The 21,675-nt window shown below is 48.6% G+C and overlaps 1 protein-coding gene across 1 annotated transcript in view; it reads right to left on the bottom strand.

Moving 5' to 3' along the window:
- pdia5 (protein disulfide isomerase family A, member 5) overlaps positions 1–21,675 on the bottom strand; it is a 97,319-nt gene that overhangs the window by 22,287 nt on the left and 53,357 nt on the right. The window contains exons 7-11 of the mRNA XM_039755223.1: positions 18,768–18,828; positions 12,716–12,783; positions 8,704–8,795; positions 7,099–7,170; positions 4,721–4,857 (exon numbers count right to left, since the gene is read on the bottom strand). Coding sequence (XP_039611157.1) covers positions 4,721–4,857; positions 7,099–7,170; positions 8,704–8,795; positions 12,716–12,783; positions 18,768–18,828 — 430 coding nt within the window. The remainder of the gene's footprint in view (positions 1–4,720; positions 4,858–7,098; positions 7,171–8,703; positions 8,796–12,715; positions 12,784–18,767; positions 18,829–21,675) is intronic.

Below are 21,675 nucleotides of genomic sequence, written 5' to 3' on the forward strand. Positions count from 1 at the left end.
TGGAGTTCAAATCCCACTCCTGACACCACTGTGTGACCCTAAGCAAGTCACTTGACACATCTAAGCGCCAACTGGAGAAACCACAAGAAATGGAGCCGACTGTGTCTGAGTTGTTGTAAATCACCTTCAATAAAGATGTTGGACTTTGGGGTTTGGCTGTCCCATCCAACACTGGCTGCTACAGCTCTGTGATGTCAATCCGGCCTTGCAAAGCACCACGGGGCATAGGAAAAAAACAAAAAAAGGTTTGCCCAAGTCGGCCTAATGGCACATCTTCATGAGAAAAATTCAGCTGACAAAGTCACCGTCCAAACCATCAAATCCATCCATCCATTATCCGACCCGCTATATCCTAACTACAGGGTCACTGGGGTCTGCTGGAGCCAATCCCAGGGGTAAAAGGGTAAATCCCACTACTGACACCACTGTGTGACCCTGAGCAACTCACTCCATCTGCCTGGGCTCTAAGTAGAAAAACAAAAAGAAATGGACCCAAGTGTCCCTCTCAGGGGTTGTAAGCCACCTTGGATGTCAATGTGCATTTCGTGACACTCGCGTTCTCTCACGCTAACGGTGAGAAGTGAGGAAGAGTACAATACGAGTGTGCTCTGTACACTCACCTTCACATCTGTTGACCAATCGATGACGGCACACAACACAACAACCTTTTGTTAGGCCTCACGTCTACTGAACCAGAGGTGGCTCCTGTCGTTTGTCACAAGCCAATCACCAACCAGGGAGTCGCATTAAGAAGAACAGAATGAAAAGTCAGGACCCGTCACATCTGAAGGACTTACACAGCGAAGCACCAAGGGCGGCTTTTGGGAGCATATCTGCAAACTCGGATGAAGACGATGATGATGCTGCTAACGTTTTGAGTTTCTCTGGTTCATTCACGTTTAATTTCTTATGCTGGACTATCAGTAGTTACAGAAAAGGTTTAAAACATAAAACTTCGCTGCATCCTGAACTACCCAACCTTGACACTTGATGGCATCACTTACACCACAGCCAACCCACGTCTCCACTTCAGAGTCACACTGCTTATCGTGGAACCAGAGGGAGCAAAGCACAGGGTGCCAATGCAATGCAGGGTACACCCACGGGCAGTGCCAACTTACCTGGCAATATGGGAGGAACACTGGCACTCAAACACAGGACTTTATGTGCTTAGCACAGCAGCTCCAAACTAAAAGGGCAGACAGAGGTGACCGTTCTCTCAGGACGTCGCAGGCTTCTTCACTTATACAAGGAGATTTTTTAAAGTCCTTGTGACGTCACACACTGGGAAGCGGGCCAGGGACACGGCGTAAACACAAAACTCCCAAAAGTGCCTCTGGAACAAAAAACACGCTACGCCAGCCAGAGCCAAAATATTTTTTTAAAGATGAAATCCACCGAGCGACTCTTCTGTAGCTGCCATGAGTTCAGAAGTGGAAACGCTGCTCTAAATCCAACCCTAAAAATCAGCGAGCCGACTCTCTTCTACAAAAGGCAACATCTGGAGCTTTCTTAAAATGGCAGCACCTCACCTCACCGCCATGGGCAGACACCAAGCACCGCACTCTCAGGGCTCCTCTGAATCAGCTCAACTTGTGGAAAAGCAGGCCAACATTAAACCCCTTCCCAGTACTGCCCGTCACCCCAAAAACAGCACAGCCTGCGAGTTATGGGGTACACGCCATTTTACCTGTCGAAGAAGGCAACAATCAATCTAAAATGATTTGCTACCTCTCGCCCTACTTGTGCCACTCCTTGGTATCCTCGCGTGTCTGAACCTGACTTGTCAAGTGGGTTCCCATGAGGCTTCTTCTCAGACTCTGTGCTTATTTGTGAGGCGTCCTGCTCACCTCCTGTCTGCTCTTATTCTTTCCGTCTTGGAAGGCGACTCTCAGCGTTCCTCCTGGAGTCTTGTATCTCTGCAGCCTGGAGCTCACTTACTCGACAGCGCTTGGCGTTATTTGGGCAAACGAGTCTCCCACAGCCCAAGTCTGTAACTCACCAGAGAGCTGGACTCTACTGGTGCCCACTGGAGGAGCTCTAGGGTGGCGGCTCCAAGCTGTAAAGATGTACACTTGGCCTCCTGTGCGTGTCTCACACTCACACTTCCTCTTTAGATCGCGTCACCAATCAGGTTGATCTGATGGACTGGACACACTCTTAGTGTTTTATTATATAGCAGATGCCAGAATAGTGCATTGAGTAAAGTACACGTAACAGCAGCTCCACAAATGTCCCCGCGCAGCAGGGTCCTACAAGGTAATGGAGACGATGTCCAACGACAAGAGCTCTTCACACAGTTGGCACCAAGTCATCCACAGATATGCAGTGGAAACAGCCCCCCAATAAACTTCCTGGGACTCAGACAACAGGATACACCAGCTGATGACCCCTAACTTTCTGTGGACGTCTGGTACCGGGTAGGACCCCCAGGCTACATCAGACTGGCCCTTTCATCTCCGGACAAACCTGAAAACACCTTTTGACCTCAAAAGTTTTCCGCTCGACACTGAAATGCCAAGAAAGTGTCAGTCATTCCCATCGAAGCCAACAGTCTGTGAGCCCGGAGTGCCGTCTGCTTACGGAGCAAACATGAGAGCCGAAAGCACAAAGGAAGCGAAGAGCACACAAAGAATAAACGAAAGCAGACCCCTTTGTTACAAAGGAAGCCAAAGCCACGGCAAACGGAGACTGGGAGTACAAGGGTGGGATATTCACGTGTGTCTGATGCACAGTAAGGATGAGGGCAGTAAAACAGCGAAACAGAGTCAGCGGCTGATCCCATGACATTCACACGCTTGTCCAAATCCACTTTGCTACGTGACGCCCGGCATTTTCAAATTCACAAACTCTGGATGGCCTTTTTCAAGAAGATTATTTTTCAGTGCTTGAAAATGCCGTTTCTGTGTGGACGAAAGGCCAAAGCCAATAACGAGAGACGTGTTTTCAGATGTTGCGTTTGTCTGGACGAGGCCTTTCTGTTTCCAAGTAAAAATGAATCTAGGGGCAGATAAGCTTACAAGCATTAGGCATTAGCTCTGATCGCCCATCCTGGTATGGCACCTGCTCAGCCCAGGGTGCCAGGGACCATGCGGAGGGCAGTGAAGTCGGCTCAGAATATGCCAGGCACACAGGGTCCTTTTGTTCAGGGCATATTGCTGTGCCACGGAGAGAGACTGGCCAACCAGAAGGGCAAAACAACAAAAGGGAGCAGGAGATGAATGAGAGCTCGTAAAGCAAAAAAGAAAAAGCAGTCAAAGTCAGGCCGATCATTTTATCAATACGTGAACAATAATCGCCGTTAAAATGCCAGCCAAAGTCCAAACTCCTTAAAGTAATTACGTATATCCAGCTACTGTAGGCAGAGGTTGTTATTATTATTTGTTTGAATTCAAATTGTTTCAGGGCTGGCCTGCTTTGCGCTTTATAGGCCTACTTAGTATTTCAGGTCTCTTTTAAAAAGTGAGGCCAATTCTTTGAGTTTTGTAAGCCTGGCACTCATAACACACACTGCCTTGGATGACTGGTTACCTCGGCCCCCCCACTGGCACTTGCGCCACGAGACTCAGAGGCAGTTCCTACCCACAGGCTGTAACGGCCGCTGGCACCAAATTCTGCACCAGTGGGCCTGATGTGACGTCTTCTTCTGTGTCTGGTATGTCGCTGTCTTGCATTACTGGCACTCAGTGTGGCCAGACACCAAAGTAAGAATCTCACAGGACGGAGGACACGTACCCAAGTCGTCACCTTTCCTTTCGGTCTTCCTCCACTTTACAGACCTCACCTGAGTTACTGAACTAAGATGTCCGCCTCTCCTCCACACCAGCCAGCCGGACCGGAGGCCTGCACTAGGAGTGATGAACTTGTGCGACGCTCAGAAGTTTGGCAGCATCTCAGTGGACCGGCACAATCTCAACACACAACGTGTCCTCTGCTCAGGAGGCATGTCCAGTGACGGGGCTCTTCAGGCCTTGATGTTGGCTTTATCAGAATATCCAGGAGGCAGCTCGACACGCGAAGATTCAGGAGAAGATCTGCACTCAGTGGAGCTGTGGCAGGACGGGGGCCGTCAGGCGAGGCGGCCAAGTGAACAGCTGGAGACGCCGCCACAATCTAAAGTCATCATCCCGAGCACACGAGCCGAGGCCCGTCTGAAGCGAGCTTCACAGTTTGTACGCCGACCACATCAAAGATGAAAAGCTCCCGATTCAAGAGCAGGCCTTTGAAATGTGTTAGCAGACCTTGACTCTTGAAGTAAAGCAGCATGGTGGACCTTTTCATGCCTCCTGGTCAGCGCTAATGCATGGCACTGCCATATCTTTCATTTGTCGAGTCTGCTGACCACGCGGACATAAAACCTAAGACTGTGAATGTAAAGACCCCCGTCTGCTGAAGTGTGTCTCGTTTTAACGCCATTACCGCTTGCTGCTTCTGCTTATAAGAGCCACGTGAATTGGGCATCGCAAATCAAACGTGGGCAGCAACGACAACGAGGACTTTTATTTTTAAAGCGCATTTCCATGCACAGGCTGTCACTCAAAGTGTGGCACAAGATGTCAAAATCAAATAGTTACAAGAAAAGAAAAACAAGAAGAATAAGAGATAAAGTAATAAAAAATAAGTGAATATGAGCCTACATGACATGGAAACAGAATTCGTAGAAAAGCGGAGTCATTACACAGACACAAAGTCTCTAAAGATAAAACCATAAAGGACTCACATGGGGCGTAGAACATCACCAGCACTTTCGGGTGGTCCTGCAGGAACTTGTCGAAATCTTCATCTGTCAGGTGGAAGACGGCGGACTCCTGCTCTGACCAGGGAACCTCCGGAGTTTTAGGGTGGGGGGGTTCAGGGCTATCAAAAGTGGAAGAGAAAACGAGAGCAAAGGTTCAAGTGAAACGATGCACCCCCCCCTCCACAGCATGCAGAGCGTCACCCCAAGTGCTACAGAAACGGCTGCGTCTGCCCAAAAATCGAGACGAGGCCTCCTGTAACGCATCGGGTTTATCTAACACACACCCACGAACAATAAAACAAAGAGGAGCGCCAGGTAGGAAATCTGTAAAGACGTTAGAATATGAATACACAGCGGTCTGGGAGTCGCAGGGAACTCGTCACCATCTAAAAGCAGGCAGTGGACGTGAGCCGTCAAGACAGCCTATAAGATGTTAGGGTATAGAGGCCAAGGTATGGCGCACAAGTTCATAAGGTCCATAAGGGTATAAGGCTGTAGTGAGGTCTCCCCTGAGGTACTGTGGGTATTAAAAAAAAAAAAAAAAGACACAGCAGCACTAGAGGAAGTCCAGAGGAGCCCAGCCTGGCCAATCAGAGGACTGAGAGAGTTTAAGCTGTGAGGTTTCTGTACTCTTTTGGGCAAACGTGACAGCACGACGAAGTGTAACGGCCATGTCTGTGGAGGACAGCTTGTCTGTTGCCAAGGCAACCACAGGTTTGTAGCACGGCAGCAGAGCGTCACGGAAAACAAGTACGAGCCGATCGAGATTGTCGCCGACGGGTGATGCAGGGAACAGCGTAACTTGGCCACTGACCGGGCCCCGACTAGGCCCGTTTGCGGTGTCTGTGTATAGCGAGTGGCACATCCCGCTGCAATAAGTAACCGCGCTGTTCCTGTTTCAAGCTGAATAAAGCTGGTGTCGCTAAAGTACTGAGACTGAGCTTCGTGTTTTGGGGTGCAAGGCAGGGACTCACACGTCACAAAGCAAACAGAAATTAAGGGGACAAGAATAAAGTCTTTGAAATTACGAAGGGAATCAGTGCAGCGGACCAAAGTTGTTACTTTAAAATTAATTCAGCAATAATTATTCAGGCAAAGAACCACAAACACAAGGAATAAACTACCAGGTAAACTGGTGGAGAGCAGGACTTTAGAAACCTGCTGTTACTTTGGACAGTCGCGCTGAACAGGATGGACGAGGTGGTTTGGTTGAATGGCCTGTTCTCGGCACAATTTACTGATGTCCTAATAACAATAAAGCAAATTAAACATAAAAAAATTTAAATGTTAAAAAAAAAAATGTAAGCTCCACTTAATGTGGCCATCCATCCTCAGGTCACATGGCAACTCCTCAGCAAATGTCCGGCTTAGTCGATCGACCACCTCAGAGACGTCCAGTAATCTGCCTGAAATGTTCTGTGACACAAAATGAGGGCCATCTCTAAATACACAAGAAGGTGGCATTGTGAAAACATCAAACTATAATGTGGACAACGTCACCAAGTGGGTAAACATACCAAACCAGGAACTTCCTGAACATTCAGACAGTCTCGACGAGAAGAGGCCCTTCAACCTAAAAAAGCTCACCAGCCCCGTCCACTTAACTCCCCCAAAATAACATCGAGTCGAGTTTAAAAAGCCCCTAAAGTCCTCCTGTCCACCACCCTACTTGGTCACTTAGTCCATGTGTCCTTGGCTCTTGATTTCCTGATGTTTGGGCTAAACTCACCCTTCATAAGTTTCCAGCTGTGTCCCCATGGTTCTTGTTGAACTCACCATTTTGATCCACTGGACTCATCCCCTTCATCATTTTAAACATTTCACTCAGCTTATTCTCAGCTCTTTTCATCTTTCCTCCTAACTCATCCCGCTCTTCTCTGGACCTTCTCTACTGCTGCTATGTCCTTTTTAAGCCGAAGACCCATACTGCACCCAGGTGTGTTATAAAGCCTGAGCAGAACCTCCTGTGACTTGTACTGCACATGTCAAGGCGCTATATAACCTGACATTATGTTAGCCTTCTGAGCACCATCTGGCAGTTGAGAGCATCGAGTCCACTGCGACTCCCCATCCTTCTCATGAGGTGGACTTTCCATTGTCAGACCTCCATTGTGTATTCAAATCTCAACATTAAAATTCAGAACAAAATAACAAGAGACAGCAAATCTTTGACCAGAGAAGAATATTTGGCACAAAATCTAAAAGCGAAATTAGATCTTCTATGCTGGATGGCCACTGCTTGCTACCAATACCTCAGTTTTAAAGACGACTGTTTGCCGAAGCCACTCCATGTTTGGTTTTAAGGCGACATGATGGTAAAGCAGAGCTAAACTCGACATTCAGGAAGATTAAAAACTCACTTCTTCATCCACTCGGCGATGTCCTTCGCTGTGGCTCCATAATTCTCGTAGTGATGCAAGAACTTTCCTTTTCTAGAAAGAGAAGTAAATAAAACAAGACAAAGTGTAATGGAGTGTTTCAGAAGGAGCCCCACAGAGAGAATCAATGCCGCCGGTCGAGCAGCCGTCTTCTAACGGAACGTCTCTACTCGACTCCACTGTCTGCTGTGTACTGATTCAGGTCAACCTGTGGTAATCGATTAACGAATCTTAAATAACAATCATAATAATGATAATAATAATTAGGGCTGTCAGAGTTATAATCTTTCTTCCTAATCACGTTTTCACGTGCGTTGCTGTTGCACCCTCCTTGCTCTCCACGCCAGTCCATTACGATGTAAGAAGTTTGCTTTTCCAAATGACAAAAATGTTGAATGCTTGTAAACGTAGTGCTGGCAAATTTAAATGTCACAGAAATAAAACGTCTTTGGCGTATCTTAAGAGCAAAACTAAAAAAAATGAAAAACTAAAACTGCCGCCAGACAACAATCCATGGATGTTCAACTGGATCCACGTCTAGAAATGAAACAAAATCAAAATCATTAACCAGTGACTGCATCGGGCCGGAGACCACTCAATGAGGGCTGACAATCCTGAGAGCAGACCACCATCTACACGAGGGTCTGCTCAGTTTGATTCACAGGAGACAAGTGGACGTCACGGAGGCCCCAACGCCGGAGGCCCCCAGTACATACAGTAGCAGGTCAAAGTTCACCTCGTCTCACCTCTCTGCTCCTCTCCACAGGCGGACTGTCGTCAGACTTCAAAAGGATTCACCTGTTTAACACGTCGACTGCCAGCTCCAAAACTGTGGTGTTCCATGTGCCGACTACGAGGTAACCTGAGCTGTGGGCTTTGGTCAATAACAAAATGCATCTAATTAGCATATCAAAAAAACACCCGAGTTTACAAAGGCGTGAGGAACAAACGTGCCCCTTGTCACTGTGGTGGTCCACATGTTAACTGAATGTGCCTTTTGCAGTCCAAACTGGATACGAATGCAACAGAGCAGTTCATATCGAAGACCCCAGTAGGCCCACAGCACTCAGGCGTTCACAGCGATAAAACCATCGAATCTACCGGCTGAGACGAGACGTCGCACTTACTGGTAGAACCGGTCGTGACACCCCGTTTCCTGTGTGACTTTGATTTGACAGGGGTGTGTGGGGTGGCCAGTGCAGGGTGCGCACATGTCAGCTGACACTCATCTTTGTGCAGTGGAAATGGGAAATCTCTGGTGCTTTGGGCTATGGCTGATGACGGGTCCCTTCACAGATGTCACTGCGTTTGGGGTCGGCCATCTGTAGACTTTGAGGACTCTTTGCCACACGGCCACGCTGCCCTCCTTAAAGGTTTCTTTTCTTGCTCATTACATTCCTGTGCCAGCTTATCATTTCGGTATTCTGTTAGATTCTGCCATTAAAATGAAAGGAGTTCCTGTTGTACCCACCAAACAAACCTCTGTGACTTTCAAATGGCAGCATAAGCACAAAGCGGGCATTGGCAGTGATGAGTTGGTTTGAATTTCACAGACTGTAGATAATAAAATGGGAGGTTAGGACTCACTCAAAATAACAGAAGGTGGGGTATCCCTTCACGTTGAACTCCTGTTTAATCCCGTCAAACTCCGCAGGATGCACGTTCATTCCAGCCAGCACCTAACACAGAAAACAAAATGAATGTGCTTAGCAGCATGAAGATGAGGGCGCCCACCATCTTTGTGTGGCATTAGGTGAAAGAATGCAAACCTAAACAAGCGTGTAATGCCCGCAAGCCAAATTAAAACGTTAATGTTGTGAATTTCAAGGTCCTAAGCACATGGCACACAAGTGGAAGGACATGTCAACCTTTGACTTGAAGCACACCTTACAAATAAAAGATTTATTTTTAAAAATGCTCTGAAGGTCAGCTGCCTGAAACTGGCAATCAATCCACCAGCAAGCAAATCTGAATGGAAAATCTAAAAGAACTGCCAACTGTAGACCGTAAAGGTCACAAAACCCAGGAATCCACAAAAGTGATAATCATGAGAGGACTCGCCCAAACCACCAAGCACAGTCAAATGAACCGCAAGGGACTGCTTGTTCACTCGGCCTTTATAGGGATGAGGCGGGCCCTTGAAGATGGACAGCTGGCCCCGCCTCCTGGGGAACCACCCACAAATCACACCCAAAAGAGCAGAACGAGCAAAAACACACAGAAATGAAATAACAACACAAAGAAAATGAACACACACAAGTAACAAACAAGCACAAGAACTGAAAATGAACTAAAAGGGCGCAGCAAAGCAAATTAAAGCTAAGAGTGTGGAGACTTGGGAATGCAAACGCACAGCTGGCTGCCCTTCTTGTGTCCCATTAAGTCCCCCAATACTGGTGGGTGAGCCGAGGATATCAGAAGAAGATGGGCAGCCTGAGGGGTCTAGACAGGTGGGCAATGGCGTGTGCCACTGATAAAGTAAGGAATGGCCGCTGGTGCCACAATTCCCGTTTTTCTCAGCCTTTCCTAACTTTTTAAAAATCATCACTTTAAGCTTTCTGGGTTTATTTGTTTATTTCGAGTTTTTATTTTGGAGTTTCTCGTTTCTGGCCGTCTTTTTCAATCTCATTTTTTTTTACCGTGTGTCACCCGTTGTGATGAAAATCCTTCCCACAATGCAGTGGGGTTGCACAATGGTGACGTCACCAGCACGCACACGTAAAAGTGTCCTGGTGCAGCTTCACTCCATATGAGCTTCATTTGGAGGGTCTTTGGGTGCTCTGAACTTTGACCTTCACTTCCTGGCTTTGCTGTTCCTCTCCTTGATCTTCGGATTTGGCCATTTGCTTCATTTTCTGACTTCGTCTTTTCTACTCGATCTTCATCAGAATTGTTTTTTTTCCTGCGGTCAGCACAGCTAGAAGACTGAAATTGGGGGACATCTGCGTAACCCATCAGGCTGTTGTGATTAACATGCCGATAACTTACTGAATCTGAGGAAGACAAGGACATTTCTGCATAACTCGGCACATTCAAGGGGCTGACACAAAATCCACAGTGGTGACAAGATGGCAGCCATCGACGCTCAGGCAGGCTGCCAGCCGAGAAGCGAAGTGCGGGAGGGTGAAAAGAGCCTCGTCAGGCACTGCTGTGAAAAGATATTTGCCCCCTTTGTGGTCCCCACTGTCCTTGTCCATTTGTCACAATAAATGGCTTCATATCTTTGTCACCTGATTGTTCATGCAAGTCGTCTAACGTCCACAGGAATTCACAGCCCAAGACCTGCCTGGATGAACACAAGTGCAGATTTCACTCTTCTCCATTTTCTGTCGTTTATGTAGCAGAAACACGAACCGCGATTACTGAGACTGCGCCACCCAAACTGGGCTGAGTGCCCGTGAGGTCAATGGGCCGCAGAGTCTCCATTGGGATTATATTAGCGAAAAAGAAAAAGTACAGGTGAGGAAGGGAAAAAAGTCAATAAAAAAACTAAACTACAAAAAAACAAAGCCCCCTTTAAATACTCCCCACCGTTGAAGGGCCTTGGCATTAGTGAGCGTCTCGCCCCATTTTGACGCCGCTAATTCAATGCTCTGACTGCGCCAATCACTTTAGCATTTCATCAAAAAACGACTGGCAATTACGAGTCAAGCCTTCTAATTCCTGAGAAGTGAACAGCAGCGCGCGACATGCTGGGAGCTCAACGGCAAATGATTAGGAAACTTTACAGAACGGAATCCAAACTCGGAAAGGGTTTCAAACTTCACAGCCCTGATTAAAAGTTTCTCAGACCCTGAGATAAAACAGTCAGTGGCAAAGCCAAAGGCTTCAGGAAAGAGAAGGCCCGGCCGGCTGGCGTTGGACCCCATGACCGCCCTGCCCTGCACACTGGTCTCTCTCTCTCTGGACACCTCGGGTCTCCTCGAAGACCCCAAGGATGTCCTGAGTGCAGCTTGTGTGCCCTGCCGTGCCCTGACAAGGTGGGCTGCCTCCAGCTGGTCATCGCCCTGAATTACAACTGAGCTGCTTTGAAATGGAGGAACGCCGAGCTCAGTGCGGCGGTGCTGTGCCACCATACTTAAGGACCAAAGACACCTCACGCCTTCCAGCATGGTGCTGGTAACGATGGATCTTTAAAGCCAAAGAACGACAGGAGGAAACGGTAGGCATTTGATTTTAACAGGCTTTTCTGAACGGCGACTCTCGGCTGTGCTGATGTTGCACGTCTTCCAGACAGACAAAGAAACCTCTGAAGACACAATTTCCGTTTTCAGCCCATGCTAGCATTTTGTAAACACTCGTCATCCGCCCTGAGACCCCAAACACGTCTAAATAAAATAAACGTGCACAACAGACTGTGGACGCCCCCCCAAATGACCGGGTTCAGGTGTTCCAGGTGCCTAAAACACACGCACACAAACACGCGAGAAGAGGCTGATTTCTGTGTGTCCAGCAGTTACACTCCATTGGGTGTATTCGGTGGTCTTGTTTGTGATGTGCCATCTGTTGGAATGTATTTTATAATGCTTGTAGTAATAAAGTGCCATCCATTTTTCATTCCAACAGATGGCACACATCACCACTGCAGTTAAGATTACGATAGCTAATGGCGTATAACTGAGGCAAAAGACAAACAAATGACACTTAATAGAAAATCTAAATAGAAAAAAAAAAATACAAGAAATAAAAAAAGTGAACGAGGGAGAACTGACGTCATTTGGGGTTATGGAACATTCTGGTGGTTTGTGTAGCAAAATGAGAGCACAAATAAATCATGCAAATAAATAAATTCCATTAACAGCTATGAAAAGAGTTTGAGACCCCATAGTCAGACCATCAGTGTGACAGTCAGTGGTCCCCAATGGGGTCAGCATCTCCTCCTTTAGCCTTTTTTTTTTTTACCTTTATTAGGTTATTGTGTCGGTTGAATGCACCATCTGTGGGAATGAAAACCAATGCACTTTTATCAGTACACGCAGCAAAATGCTAAGGGGTGGCTGTGTAGAGAGGATGCCCTGGAGTGAGCGTGTGCCGTGAGACATTTGGGTATGGTGGTCTGCAGCTCCACTCCGTCAACTCGGGACACGACTATGGTGGGCCTGACCTGCCAGGGTCTCAATCATTGTCACTATCATCACATCGCCTAACGGCTGATCGTCCACTCAGTGGCCGCTTGTGACTGATTTGAAGCTAGCGGTGCTAACATTCATCCAGAAGAGCCCACTAACATCACTTCTGCACCCATCAACTCATCTGACATTTCAAAACAGAACTTCGGCAGAATCAGGGTGAAGACGCCATTGCAGTGAGCTAGCGCACCTTCCAGAACTTTTACAACAACATGACAGCCCCATATTTTTGGGTAACCCCACAGGCCAATCAAACAAGGCGACAATAACGTGAAACTACTAAGAGTAGGATATTCACCACATCAGACACAACCGTTTTATAAAGTTATGCTGACGCCCGCCCATTATATTGTATTGAAGACGGCCACAATTTGTAGTCTCTGGTGACTTCAGTCACTTTAACTGAAGTAAGGGAGGAAAAATCAAAACACTAAGGAGGTCCATTAGGGCAGCGAGTCACCATCACTTACATAGTTACCCTTCAGGTCGGTGGCAGCCTGCTGGAAAGCTGGCATCATCCTCTTGCACACTCCACACCCTGGGGGGATACAAAAAGGAAACGACGTTAATCAGTAGAAACGCACACACAAGTCTGTGGAGAAGTGAGAGCCTCCGAGTACATCACACACAATGAGATCGATAAAATCAATGGAGAGAGGCACAAACGGGACGGGAAGGTTCACGTGTGGACCACCATAAACTGAAACTCAAATGAGGGTTCAGAAAAAACTTGAACAGTCAACAGGAAAACAGACCCGGCCCACCTCACACAGTAAAAGAGACCGACGAGAACCCACATAAGACGACTTCTGAAACGGTTTACAACGCCGGTGGAGTCGAGACCCACCACCCCTAAATATCCCAACATTCTTTTTTGTTAAATTCTGTCAAACAGCTCGATGTCCCTTAATGTGTTCCCGTTTGTATCCTTTCTTCTACAACCAGTTCCTTATTCCTTGTGTTTGTCACGTGGATGTTGTGGTTTCGTTTTCTCTAATCGCCATTTTTTCACTTTGCTCGTTATATTTTCATTGACGATTGTCCTTGTTGAACTGGAGAGGTCAGACCACCTTGAGCCCTACGAGAGAAGTGAGGGGCCGTGCAGCTTTACTGCTCTTATTGTTCAGTTCATTTAGGATCCTCTCATTTGTGCTTCTCTGGTTTTTGGTCTTTTGGATTACAGATTTCATTTTGCTCTACATTTAGATTTTCCTCTTGCAGCTGACATTTTGATACTTTTCTTCTTGTTCGGTATCCTTTTGGGTTGAAACCCTTTTATCATTAAAATATATTCTTTTGTTCTTTGAGCCAGGGGGCTTTACAATTCACCTCACCCTTTTAGCAGAGTTACACTTCACCCTTTTTAATTGGTGTGGCCACAAAGTCTGCCTTGTGTGTTTTCGGGGCCAGGCACACCTTGTGCTGGTGAGGCCTACCGAGTGTTTGCAGGCCTGTTTAGGAGTATAGGCCCGCCTTTCTGAAATTAAGTTCTGCCTTTTCAGTTTCTTGAGCCCAACAATCCTAACATCAGTCAATGAAAGGTCAGGCTAAGACCCCCTCTTATTTATTGTTTTTTTGTGCTGTTAACGTATGTGCTGGTACTTTCGTTTGAAAATCAATTTACGCAGAAGTCTTGATGGACAAACTCCCCGAGATCTTCATGACCTGCAATCCAATAATTCTCAATCGACAAGTGGTGTGGGCAACTTATGGAGTTTTAGGTGGGCACCTCAATTGGGTGAGAGGGAGGTTTGGGTGTCACAATGATGTCTGAGCAGCAGCTGAAGTGTCCAAATATTAGGTGTGTGGCAACCAAGGACAACTCCAAACAACTCTGGTTATTGATGATGGAGACACAAAAATCTCCGAGTCACTGAATATTCCTCCCAGGGAAGAGGAGTCAGTCATTAAGAAATGGAAAGAATGTGGCCATCCATCTGTAAATCTGCTAAAGCAGGCTGTCCACAAAAACGAAGTGGCTGTGCACGGCAGGCACTACCAGGATAAGGGCACCTCTGAAACACAAGCTAAGGTGGGAGAGACTGGTGAACCAGCAGTCTCAGCCAAAGAGGAAGTCAAGTCAAGTCAAGTTGGGGAGGCTGCACTGGTACAGCACATGGCCACACCCACTTCACAATGAAACAACTCGGGGTCCTGGTTGGCAACCCCCCAAGGCAGACATGCAGTCCAGTCCCACCCTCCGGAAATGACCCTCTATCTGCCACAGCCAGGTGTTACGTGGCCGACCCCTTGGCCTGCTCCAGCCACTCGGGTCACCAACAATGAGGATCTTACGAGCTGATCACCCTCGGGGAAACGCGCCACATGGCCGTAGTGCCGTAACTGACGCTCCCTCACAGTGCAGGTCATGTGCCTCATTCGGGACTCCATGAGCAACACAAAGTCAAACCAGAGAAACACAGTACCAAAGGAGTCCAGTCTTTGTCTCAGGTCACTGGATAGCGTCCATGTGTCACAAACAGGGAGCACCAGGACTTTAAAGACTTGGACCCTCGTCCTTTTGCTGATATCAGGAGCGCCACACACCCCTTTAAAGTGACCTCATGACCCTCCATGCCCTCCCAATCCGTCTACTGACTTCACAGAAGAGTCACCAGAGTCATGAATGTCACTACCAAGGTAAGTAAACCTCTCGATGACGAGGTCGACACTCACTCCGCAGACAGACACACTGCTGATGGCCGTGCCCAAGAGGTCATTAAAGGCCCTGATCTTTGCTTTTTATCAGGACCCTCACAAGCCCGGACACCCAGACCTCGCACTCAGTCTCTCAAGCGTCCCGATCAGAGCCTCCATTGACCCTGTGAAGATCACAGCATCGTCCGCAAAGTCGAGATCAGTGAATCTCACTTCACCAACAGATGCCCCACAGCCACTGGACCCCACGACCTTGTCTAACACCCAGTCCATGCCAGCATTGAACAGAGAAGGAGCAGAACACACTGCTGACAAACCCCAAAATCAACTGGGAAAAACACAGACGGTCTGCCTCCACTCTGCACAGCACTCACAGTACCAGTGGACAGGCCGGCCATGATATCCAGCAACCCCAAAGGGATCCCACGAACCCTCAGGATGTCCCACAGGGCAGTCGAACGCTTTGTGAAAATCGACAAAGGCTTCGAAGAAACTCTGCCGATATTCGCGTTTGTGCTCCATGAGAACCCTCAGTGCCAGGATGTGGTCGATGGTAGACTTCTTAGGCGTAAAACCAGACTGTTCCGGTCACTGGCAGGTAGGTGAGCAGGTGATCACAGATCCTATTGAGGACGACCCTAGCGAGGACCTTACCCGGCACAGAGAGCCATGTTATCCCCCTGTAGTTGCTGCAATCCAGGCGATCGCCCTTCCCTTTCCAGATAGGGATGACATGTCCGGTTTTCCAGTCAGTTGGAAAGAGGAAGTCGCTGTTAAAAATAAATCTCCTGACCCCTTGACTAGACTTGGCCAGAAGGCAAGTGGGAGAGTCGGAAATCCAGTGAAAGAAGGTCATGACCCCTGATGAGACCAAAGCAGAGCTCCCTGGTCACCATACAAGATGCAGCATCAATAACACACCATCCTTACCGTCAAGCATGGTGGTGTGGGTCCTGCAGGGACCGTGAAGGTAGGGGGCAAAAGGAATGAAGGAAAACAGGGGGAGATCCTGCAGCAGTGAACAAGAATCCTGCAACAGCAGGACAACGAGCCCAAGGATAAAGTTACACAGGCATGGCCTCAAAACAATAACGTGAACGTCGTTGGAGTGGCCGGGTCAGAGTTCAGATCTCAATGTGTGACGTGACACAGCCTGGTGACACACAATCGGTGTGACACCTCCCAGAGTTTGAACAGTTTAGCAACAATGGGCAAAAATGGCAGAGCTGATCGAACGAGAACGAAAGAAGGAACAAACTGTGGGCACAGACTCAAGCCTGTCATGGCTGCCAATGGTGCATCTCTTAAGCACTTTGTGTTTCAAAGCTCTGATAAGTTTACATCAGCCGGGACTTCTGAATTTGACATTAAAGAGTCTTTTCTCTTGTTTGATGACAAAAAAGGCCAAACTCGAGCCCCCAGGGTTGTACAACAAGAAAATGTGACAATTTCCAAGGGGGCAAAGACATTTTTTTTGGCCCTGCATGTGTGCACACATACACTCGGACACACACACATATATAAATGGACACACACACACTCGGACACACACACATATAGACGGACACACACATACGGTAGCTGAAAGCCACATTTAAAGGAAACATCAACTTCTTTGTACCCTCCTTCTCTTGTCTTACGAATGCCACTGTGGTTACTAGGAGCTAAAAGTGGATCCTCCCTGGGTGTATGCGCCCCCTGCTGGGCACAGTGAGGCTAACTGACAGCTCTAGACTGGCTGCCCGTGATGGCCGAGCGCCCTGCCCAGAGTGTGTTCTGCCGGAGTATACGATAACTGGATTAACAAATGTCATTGAGTGTTGTGAGCCTGTGTGTGTGTGACGAGGTGACAACTGTGACATTTCAAACAGAAAGCAGAAATGAACCAAAAAGGCAGCCGCCCCTGTCTGTGTGTGTGTAAAAGCAGCTCTCCGCTCTGCTCCGCTCCTCCATGTGCACTTGTGTTCTGTAAAACGCCTACTAAATGGCTGAACACTTCGATGCCAAGGCCGGCTCACTCCAAGCGTCTCGTTCAGAGGGTAAGGCGGGCACTACGACTTGGTTGCTGTGCTGTTGCTTTCTTCATGTGCGTTGTCACCTCTTGCGCAGTCCCCCCAATTGCTATCCACTTTAAACACTCGAGCCCCTTCTTATGTACTCCAGGAAACAAAGCCTAAACCTGACAAATGGCTTTCATTTCACACCGGGTGTGATGTGCATTAAGCACTTGGAGCGCCGCCGTGTCGCCGGGACCGTCGGTAAAAGGCGCAGCTAATAATCTGTTCAATGATTACACTGGAAATATTCAAACCCCCGCAATGCGCCTTTTCTGTAATAAATGTGTGCTTCTGCTACGGTGCAATTTAACAACAACAACTACTCACATTTTTAAACATCCACAGTTGTTCACAAAAAGGCACCCACCATTTGCCACGAGCCCCTGGCAGCTGGGGCCCAACTGGGCATGGATTCAAATTATTTTTTTTTTAATGAAAGTTTCATTCATTTTCTGGACCCAAAGAAGCCGCTGTGTAACGATGGCTGGGGGGGCCAGGCCACTACAGGGCATGTTGGCACCCCCTGGCCAGTCTGGAGTTGCCAATCTATGCATTGGGTTTATCTTTGGGAAAGTTGTCTTGTGAACATAATAAAATCAAACTGGGGGTCCAGGTGCTCTGTGGCACAGCGTTTTTATAGACAATCATCTGTGACAAATGGGAAGGCCGCATTGTCTGAACAGTTACATCTTTACTAATAAGAACGTCTTTTATGGATGACTGACAGTCCTCCATTGGTTGTGCGTATTTAAAGGAGCAAATCGGAAGACAAAGCGCCCAGTTTACAAGTGTCGATGACAGACTACACACTTCCGGTCAAAGAGAGCACGAAATTTAACAACTGAATCTCGTTGGACCCGAGGACGTCACATTAGGAGACTAGCGACTGCTTGGGGTGACTCCCTCACAACGTTTCACTGGAATCCTAAATCTCGTACTGTGATGTTACTTCGTTTGAGCAGCCAATCAAAGTGGGCTACATTAGAATCAGCCACAAAGTCGGCCATTTTTTTTTTCAACCAGCCGCACCTCTGTCTTTGTAGTCCACTCAATGGCTTCTCGTCTTGTCTTGCGGTTGCCGCTGTTCTTCATGGTTTGTGGGCCGTAATTAATTAACCAAAAGTACAATGTGGTCAATTACATGGCTATGGCGCCTTTCTGACCGGCGCTTTACATCAACATCGGGGTTTTTATTACTTCTGTGCTGTCTTTGGATGCCGAGTATCAGATATCGGATTGGACTTGTTAGCATTTCAGTCAAATCCTTAATGCCTCATCTTCTGCCATTTTCATGTTCACCTTATCCTCATGCATCTTGTTTGCTTACATAAATAAATTCTTTATAAATATGACTTGCCTTGTCTTTATATCCAGACATTTTTGATTTATCCTCTCCCTTGAGAGGCATATTTGTGTTATGTTTGAACATTTAAAGCGATTATTTGAACTTTAAAAGCCAATCCACATATCGGGTCTGTGCCTGTGAAGTTAGGGGTTAGGCCAGCTAGGGTGAGGCCTTTCCCTAGGCAGGCCAGTGTAGGCCCTGTCAGACCTCACGTCAAGATGGCAGAGATGAACTTGAATGGTGTGTGGCAGATAAACAGAGAACAGCAACTCTGAGGCACTGCAGGGTTAGGAAAAGAAGACGTCTTGGCTGGCACCACAATGGCTGTCCTGAATAACAATTACCACATGAATTATGCAGGCCAAGTATATTTATTGTCAGACAGAACTAATAAACGTGACCAAAAAACCTACATGAGAGCAGACACGCTAAAGAAAATATTTATGAAAGACCACCACTTACATGGAGCGTAGAACATCATTAGAATCGGTTTCTCCTCCTTTTTCAGCAATTTTCGAAATTCCTAGGATCAACAGAAAAAATGCAGTTAGGATAAAAAAGGCTATCAAAAAAAATGGCTGACAAAACCCAAGAAAGGTCAAGAAAGGTCTGGGACAGACGCACAGCACCAGTCACAAGTGTAAGGACAGCCTCGTTAGTGAAATGGAACAAAGATAAGCGGTAAACTCCCAGAGGTAAAAAAAAAGTTTAGGTTACCAAAAACTGAAAAATACGAACAAGTAATGAGACAACAACCATCCATCCATCCATCCATTCTCTTCCGCTTATCCGAGGTCGGGTCGCGGGGGCAGCAGCTTAAGCAGAGAGGCCCAGACTTCCCTCTCCCGGCCACTTCTTCCAGCTCTTCGGGAGAATCCCAAAGGCGTTCCCAGGCCAGCCGGAGACATAGTCCCTCCAGCGTGTCCTGGGTCTTCCCGGGGCCTCCTCCCGGTTGGGCGTGCCGGAACACCTCACCAGGGAGGCGTCCAGGAGGCATCCTGATCAGATGCCCGAGCCACCTCATCTGACTCCTCTTCTCTACTCTGAGCCCCTCCCGGATGACTGAGCTTCTCACCCTATCTTTAAGGGAAAGCCCAGACACCCTGCGGAGGAAACTCATTTCAGCCGCTTGTATTCGCGATCTCGTTCTTTCGGTCACTACCCATAGCTCATGACCATAGGTGAGGGTAGGAGGTAGATCGACTGGTAAATTGAGAGCTTTGCCTTACGGCTCAGCTCCTTTTCACCACGACAGACCGATGCAGAGCCCGCATCACTGCGGATGCCGCACCGATCCGCCTGTCGATCTCACGCTCCATTCTTCCCTCACTCGTGAACAAGACCCGAGATACTTGAACTCCTCCACTTGGGGCAGGATCTCTCCCCAACCCTGAGAGGGCACTCCACCCTTTTCGGCTGAGGACCATGCTCGGATTTGGAGGTGCTGATTCTCATCCCAGCCGCTTCACACTCAGCTGCGAACCGATCCAGAGAGCTGAAGATCACGGCCTGATGAAGCAAACAGGACAACATCATCTGCAAAAGCAGTGACCCAATCCTGAGTCCACCAAACCGGACCCCTTCAACACCCTGGCTGCGCCTAGAAATTCTGTCCATAAAAGTTATGAACAGAATGGTGACAAAGGGCAGCCCTGGCGGAGTCCAACTCTCACTGGAAGCGGGCTCGACTTACTGCGGCAATGCGGACCAAGCTCTGACACCGGTTGTACAGAGACCGAACAGCTCTTATCAGGGGTCCGGTACCCCATACTCCCGGAGCACCCCCACAGGATTCCCGAGGGACACGGTCGAATGCCTTTTCCAAGTCCACAAAACACATGTAGACCGGTCGGGCAAACTCCCATGCACCCTCAGGACTCTGCTAAGGGTGAAGAGCTGGTCCACTGTTCGCGACCAGGGCTAAAACCACACTGTTCCTCCTGAATCCGAGGTTCGACTATCCGGCGGACCCTCCTCTCCAGAACCCCGAATAGACTTTTCCAGGGAGGCTGAGGAGTGTGATCCCTCTATAGTTGGAACACACCCTCCGGTCCCCTTTTAAAGAGGGGACCACCACCCCGGTCTGCCAATCCAGAGGCACTGTCCCGATGTCCATGCGATGTTGCAGAGGCGTGTCAACCAAGACAGTCCTACAACATCCAGAGCCTTAAGGAACTCGGGCGATCTCATCCACCCCGGGGCCCTGCCACCAAGGAGTTTTTTGACCACCTCGGTGACTTCAGTCCCAGAGATGGGAGAGCCCACCTCAGAGTCCCCAGGCTCTGCTTCCTCGTGGAAGGCATGTTAGTGGGATTGAGGAGGTCTTGAAGTACTCCTCCCACCGACCCACAACGTCCCGAGTTGAGGTCAGCAGCGCACCATCCCCACTATATACGGTGTTGACACTGCACTGCTTCCCCTCCTGAGGCGCGGACGGTGGACCAGAATCTCCTCGAAGCCGTCCGAAAGTCGTTCTCCATGGCCTCTCAAACTCCTCCCATGCCCGAGTTTTGCCTCAGCAACAACGAAGCCGCGTTCGCTTGGCCTGCGGTACCTATCAGCTGCCTCCAGAGACCCACAGGACAAAAAGTCCTATAGGACTCCTTCTTCAGCTTGACGGCATCCCTCACGCGGTGTCCACCAGCGGGTTGGGGATTGCCGCCACGACAGGCACCGACCACCTTGCGGCCACAGCTCTGGTCAGCCGCCTCAACAATAGAGGCACGGAACATGGCCCATTGGACTCAATGTCCCCACCTCCCTCGGGGCGTGGTTGAAGTTCTGCGGAGGTTGGAGTTGAAGCTACTTCTGACAGGGGACTCTGCCAGCCGTTCCCAGCAGACCCTCACAACACGTTTGGGCCTACCAGGTCTGACCGGCATCTTCCCCCACCATCGAAGCCAACTCACCACCAGGTGGTGATCAGTTGACAGCTCCGCCCCTCTCTTCACCCGAGTGTCCAAGACATATGGCGCAAGTCCGGCGACACGACCACAAAGTCGATCATCGACCTGAGGCCTAGGGTGTCCTGGTGCCAAGTGCACATATGAACACCCTTATGCTTGAACATGGTGTTCGTTATGGACAATCCATGACGAGCACAGAAGTCCAATAACAAAACACCGCTCGGGTTCAGATCGGGGCCATTCCTCCCAATCACGCCCTTCCAGGTCTCACTGTCATTGCCCACGTGAGCATTGAAGTCTCCCAGCAAAGCGAGGGAATCCCAGAAGGTATGCCCTCTAGCAACCCCTCCAGAGACTCCAAAAAGGGTGGATACTTCAAACTGCTGTTTGGCGCATACGCACAAACAACAGTCAGGACCCTTCCCCCCACCCGAAGGCGGAGGGAGGCCACCCTCTCGTCCACC

This window comes from Polypterus senegalus, chromosome 6 (assembly GCF_016835505.1).
Source record: "Polypterus senegalus isolate Bchr_013 chromosome 6, ASM1683550v1, whole genome shotgun sequence".
Taxonomy (NCBI): domain Eukaryota; kingdom Metazoa; phylum Chordata; class Cladistia; order Polypteriformes; family Polypteridae; genus Polypterus; species Polypterus senegalus.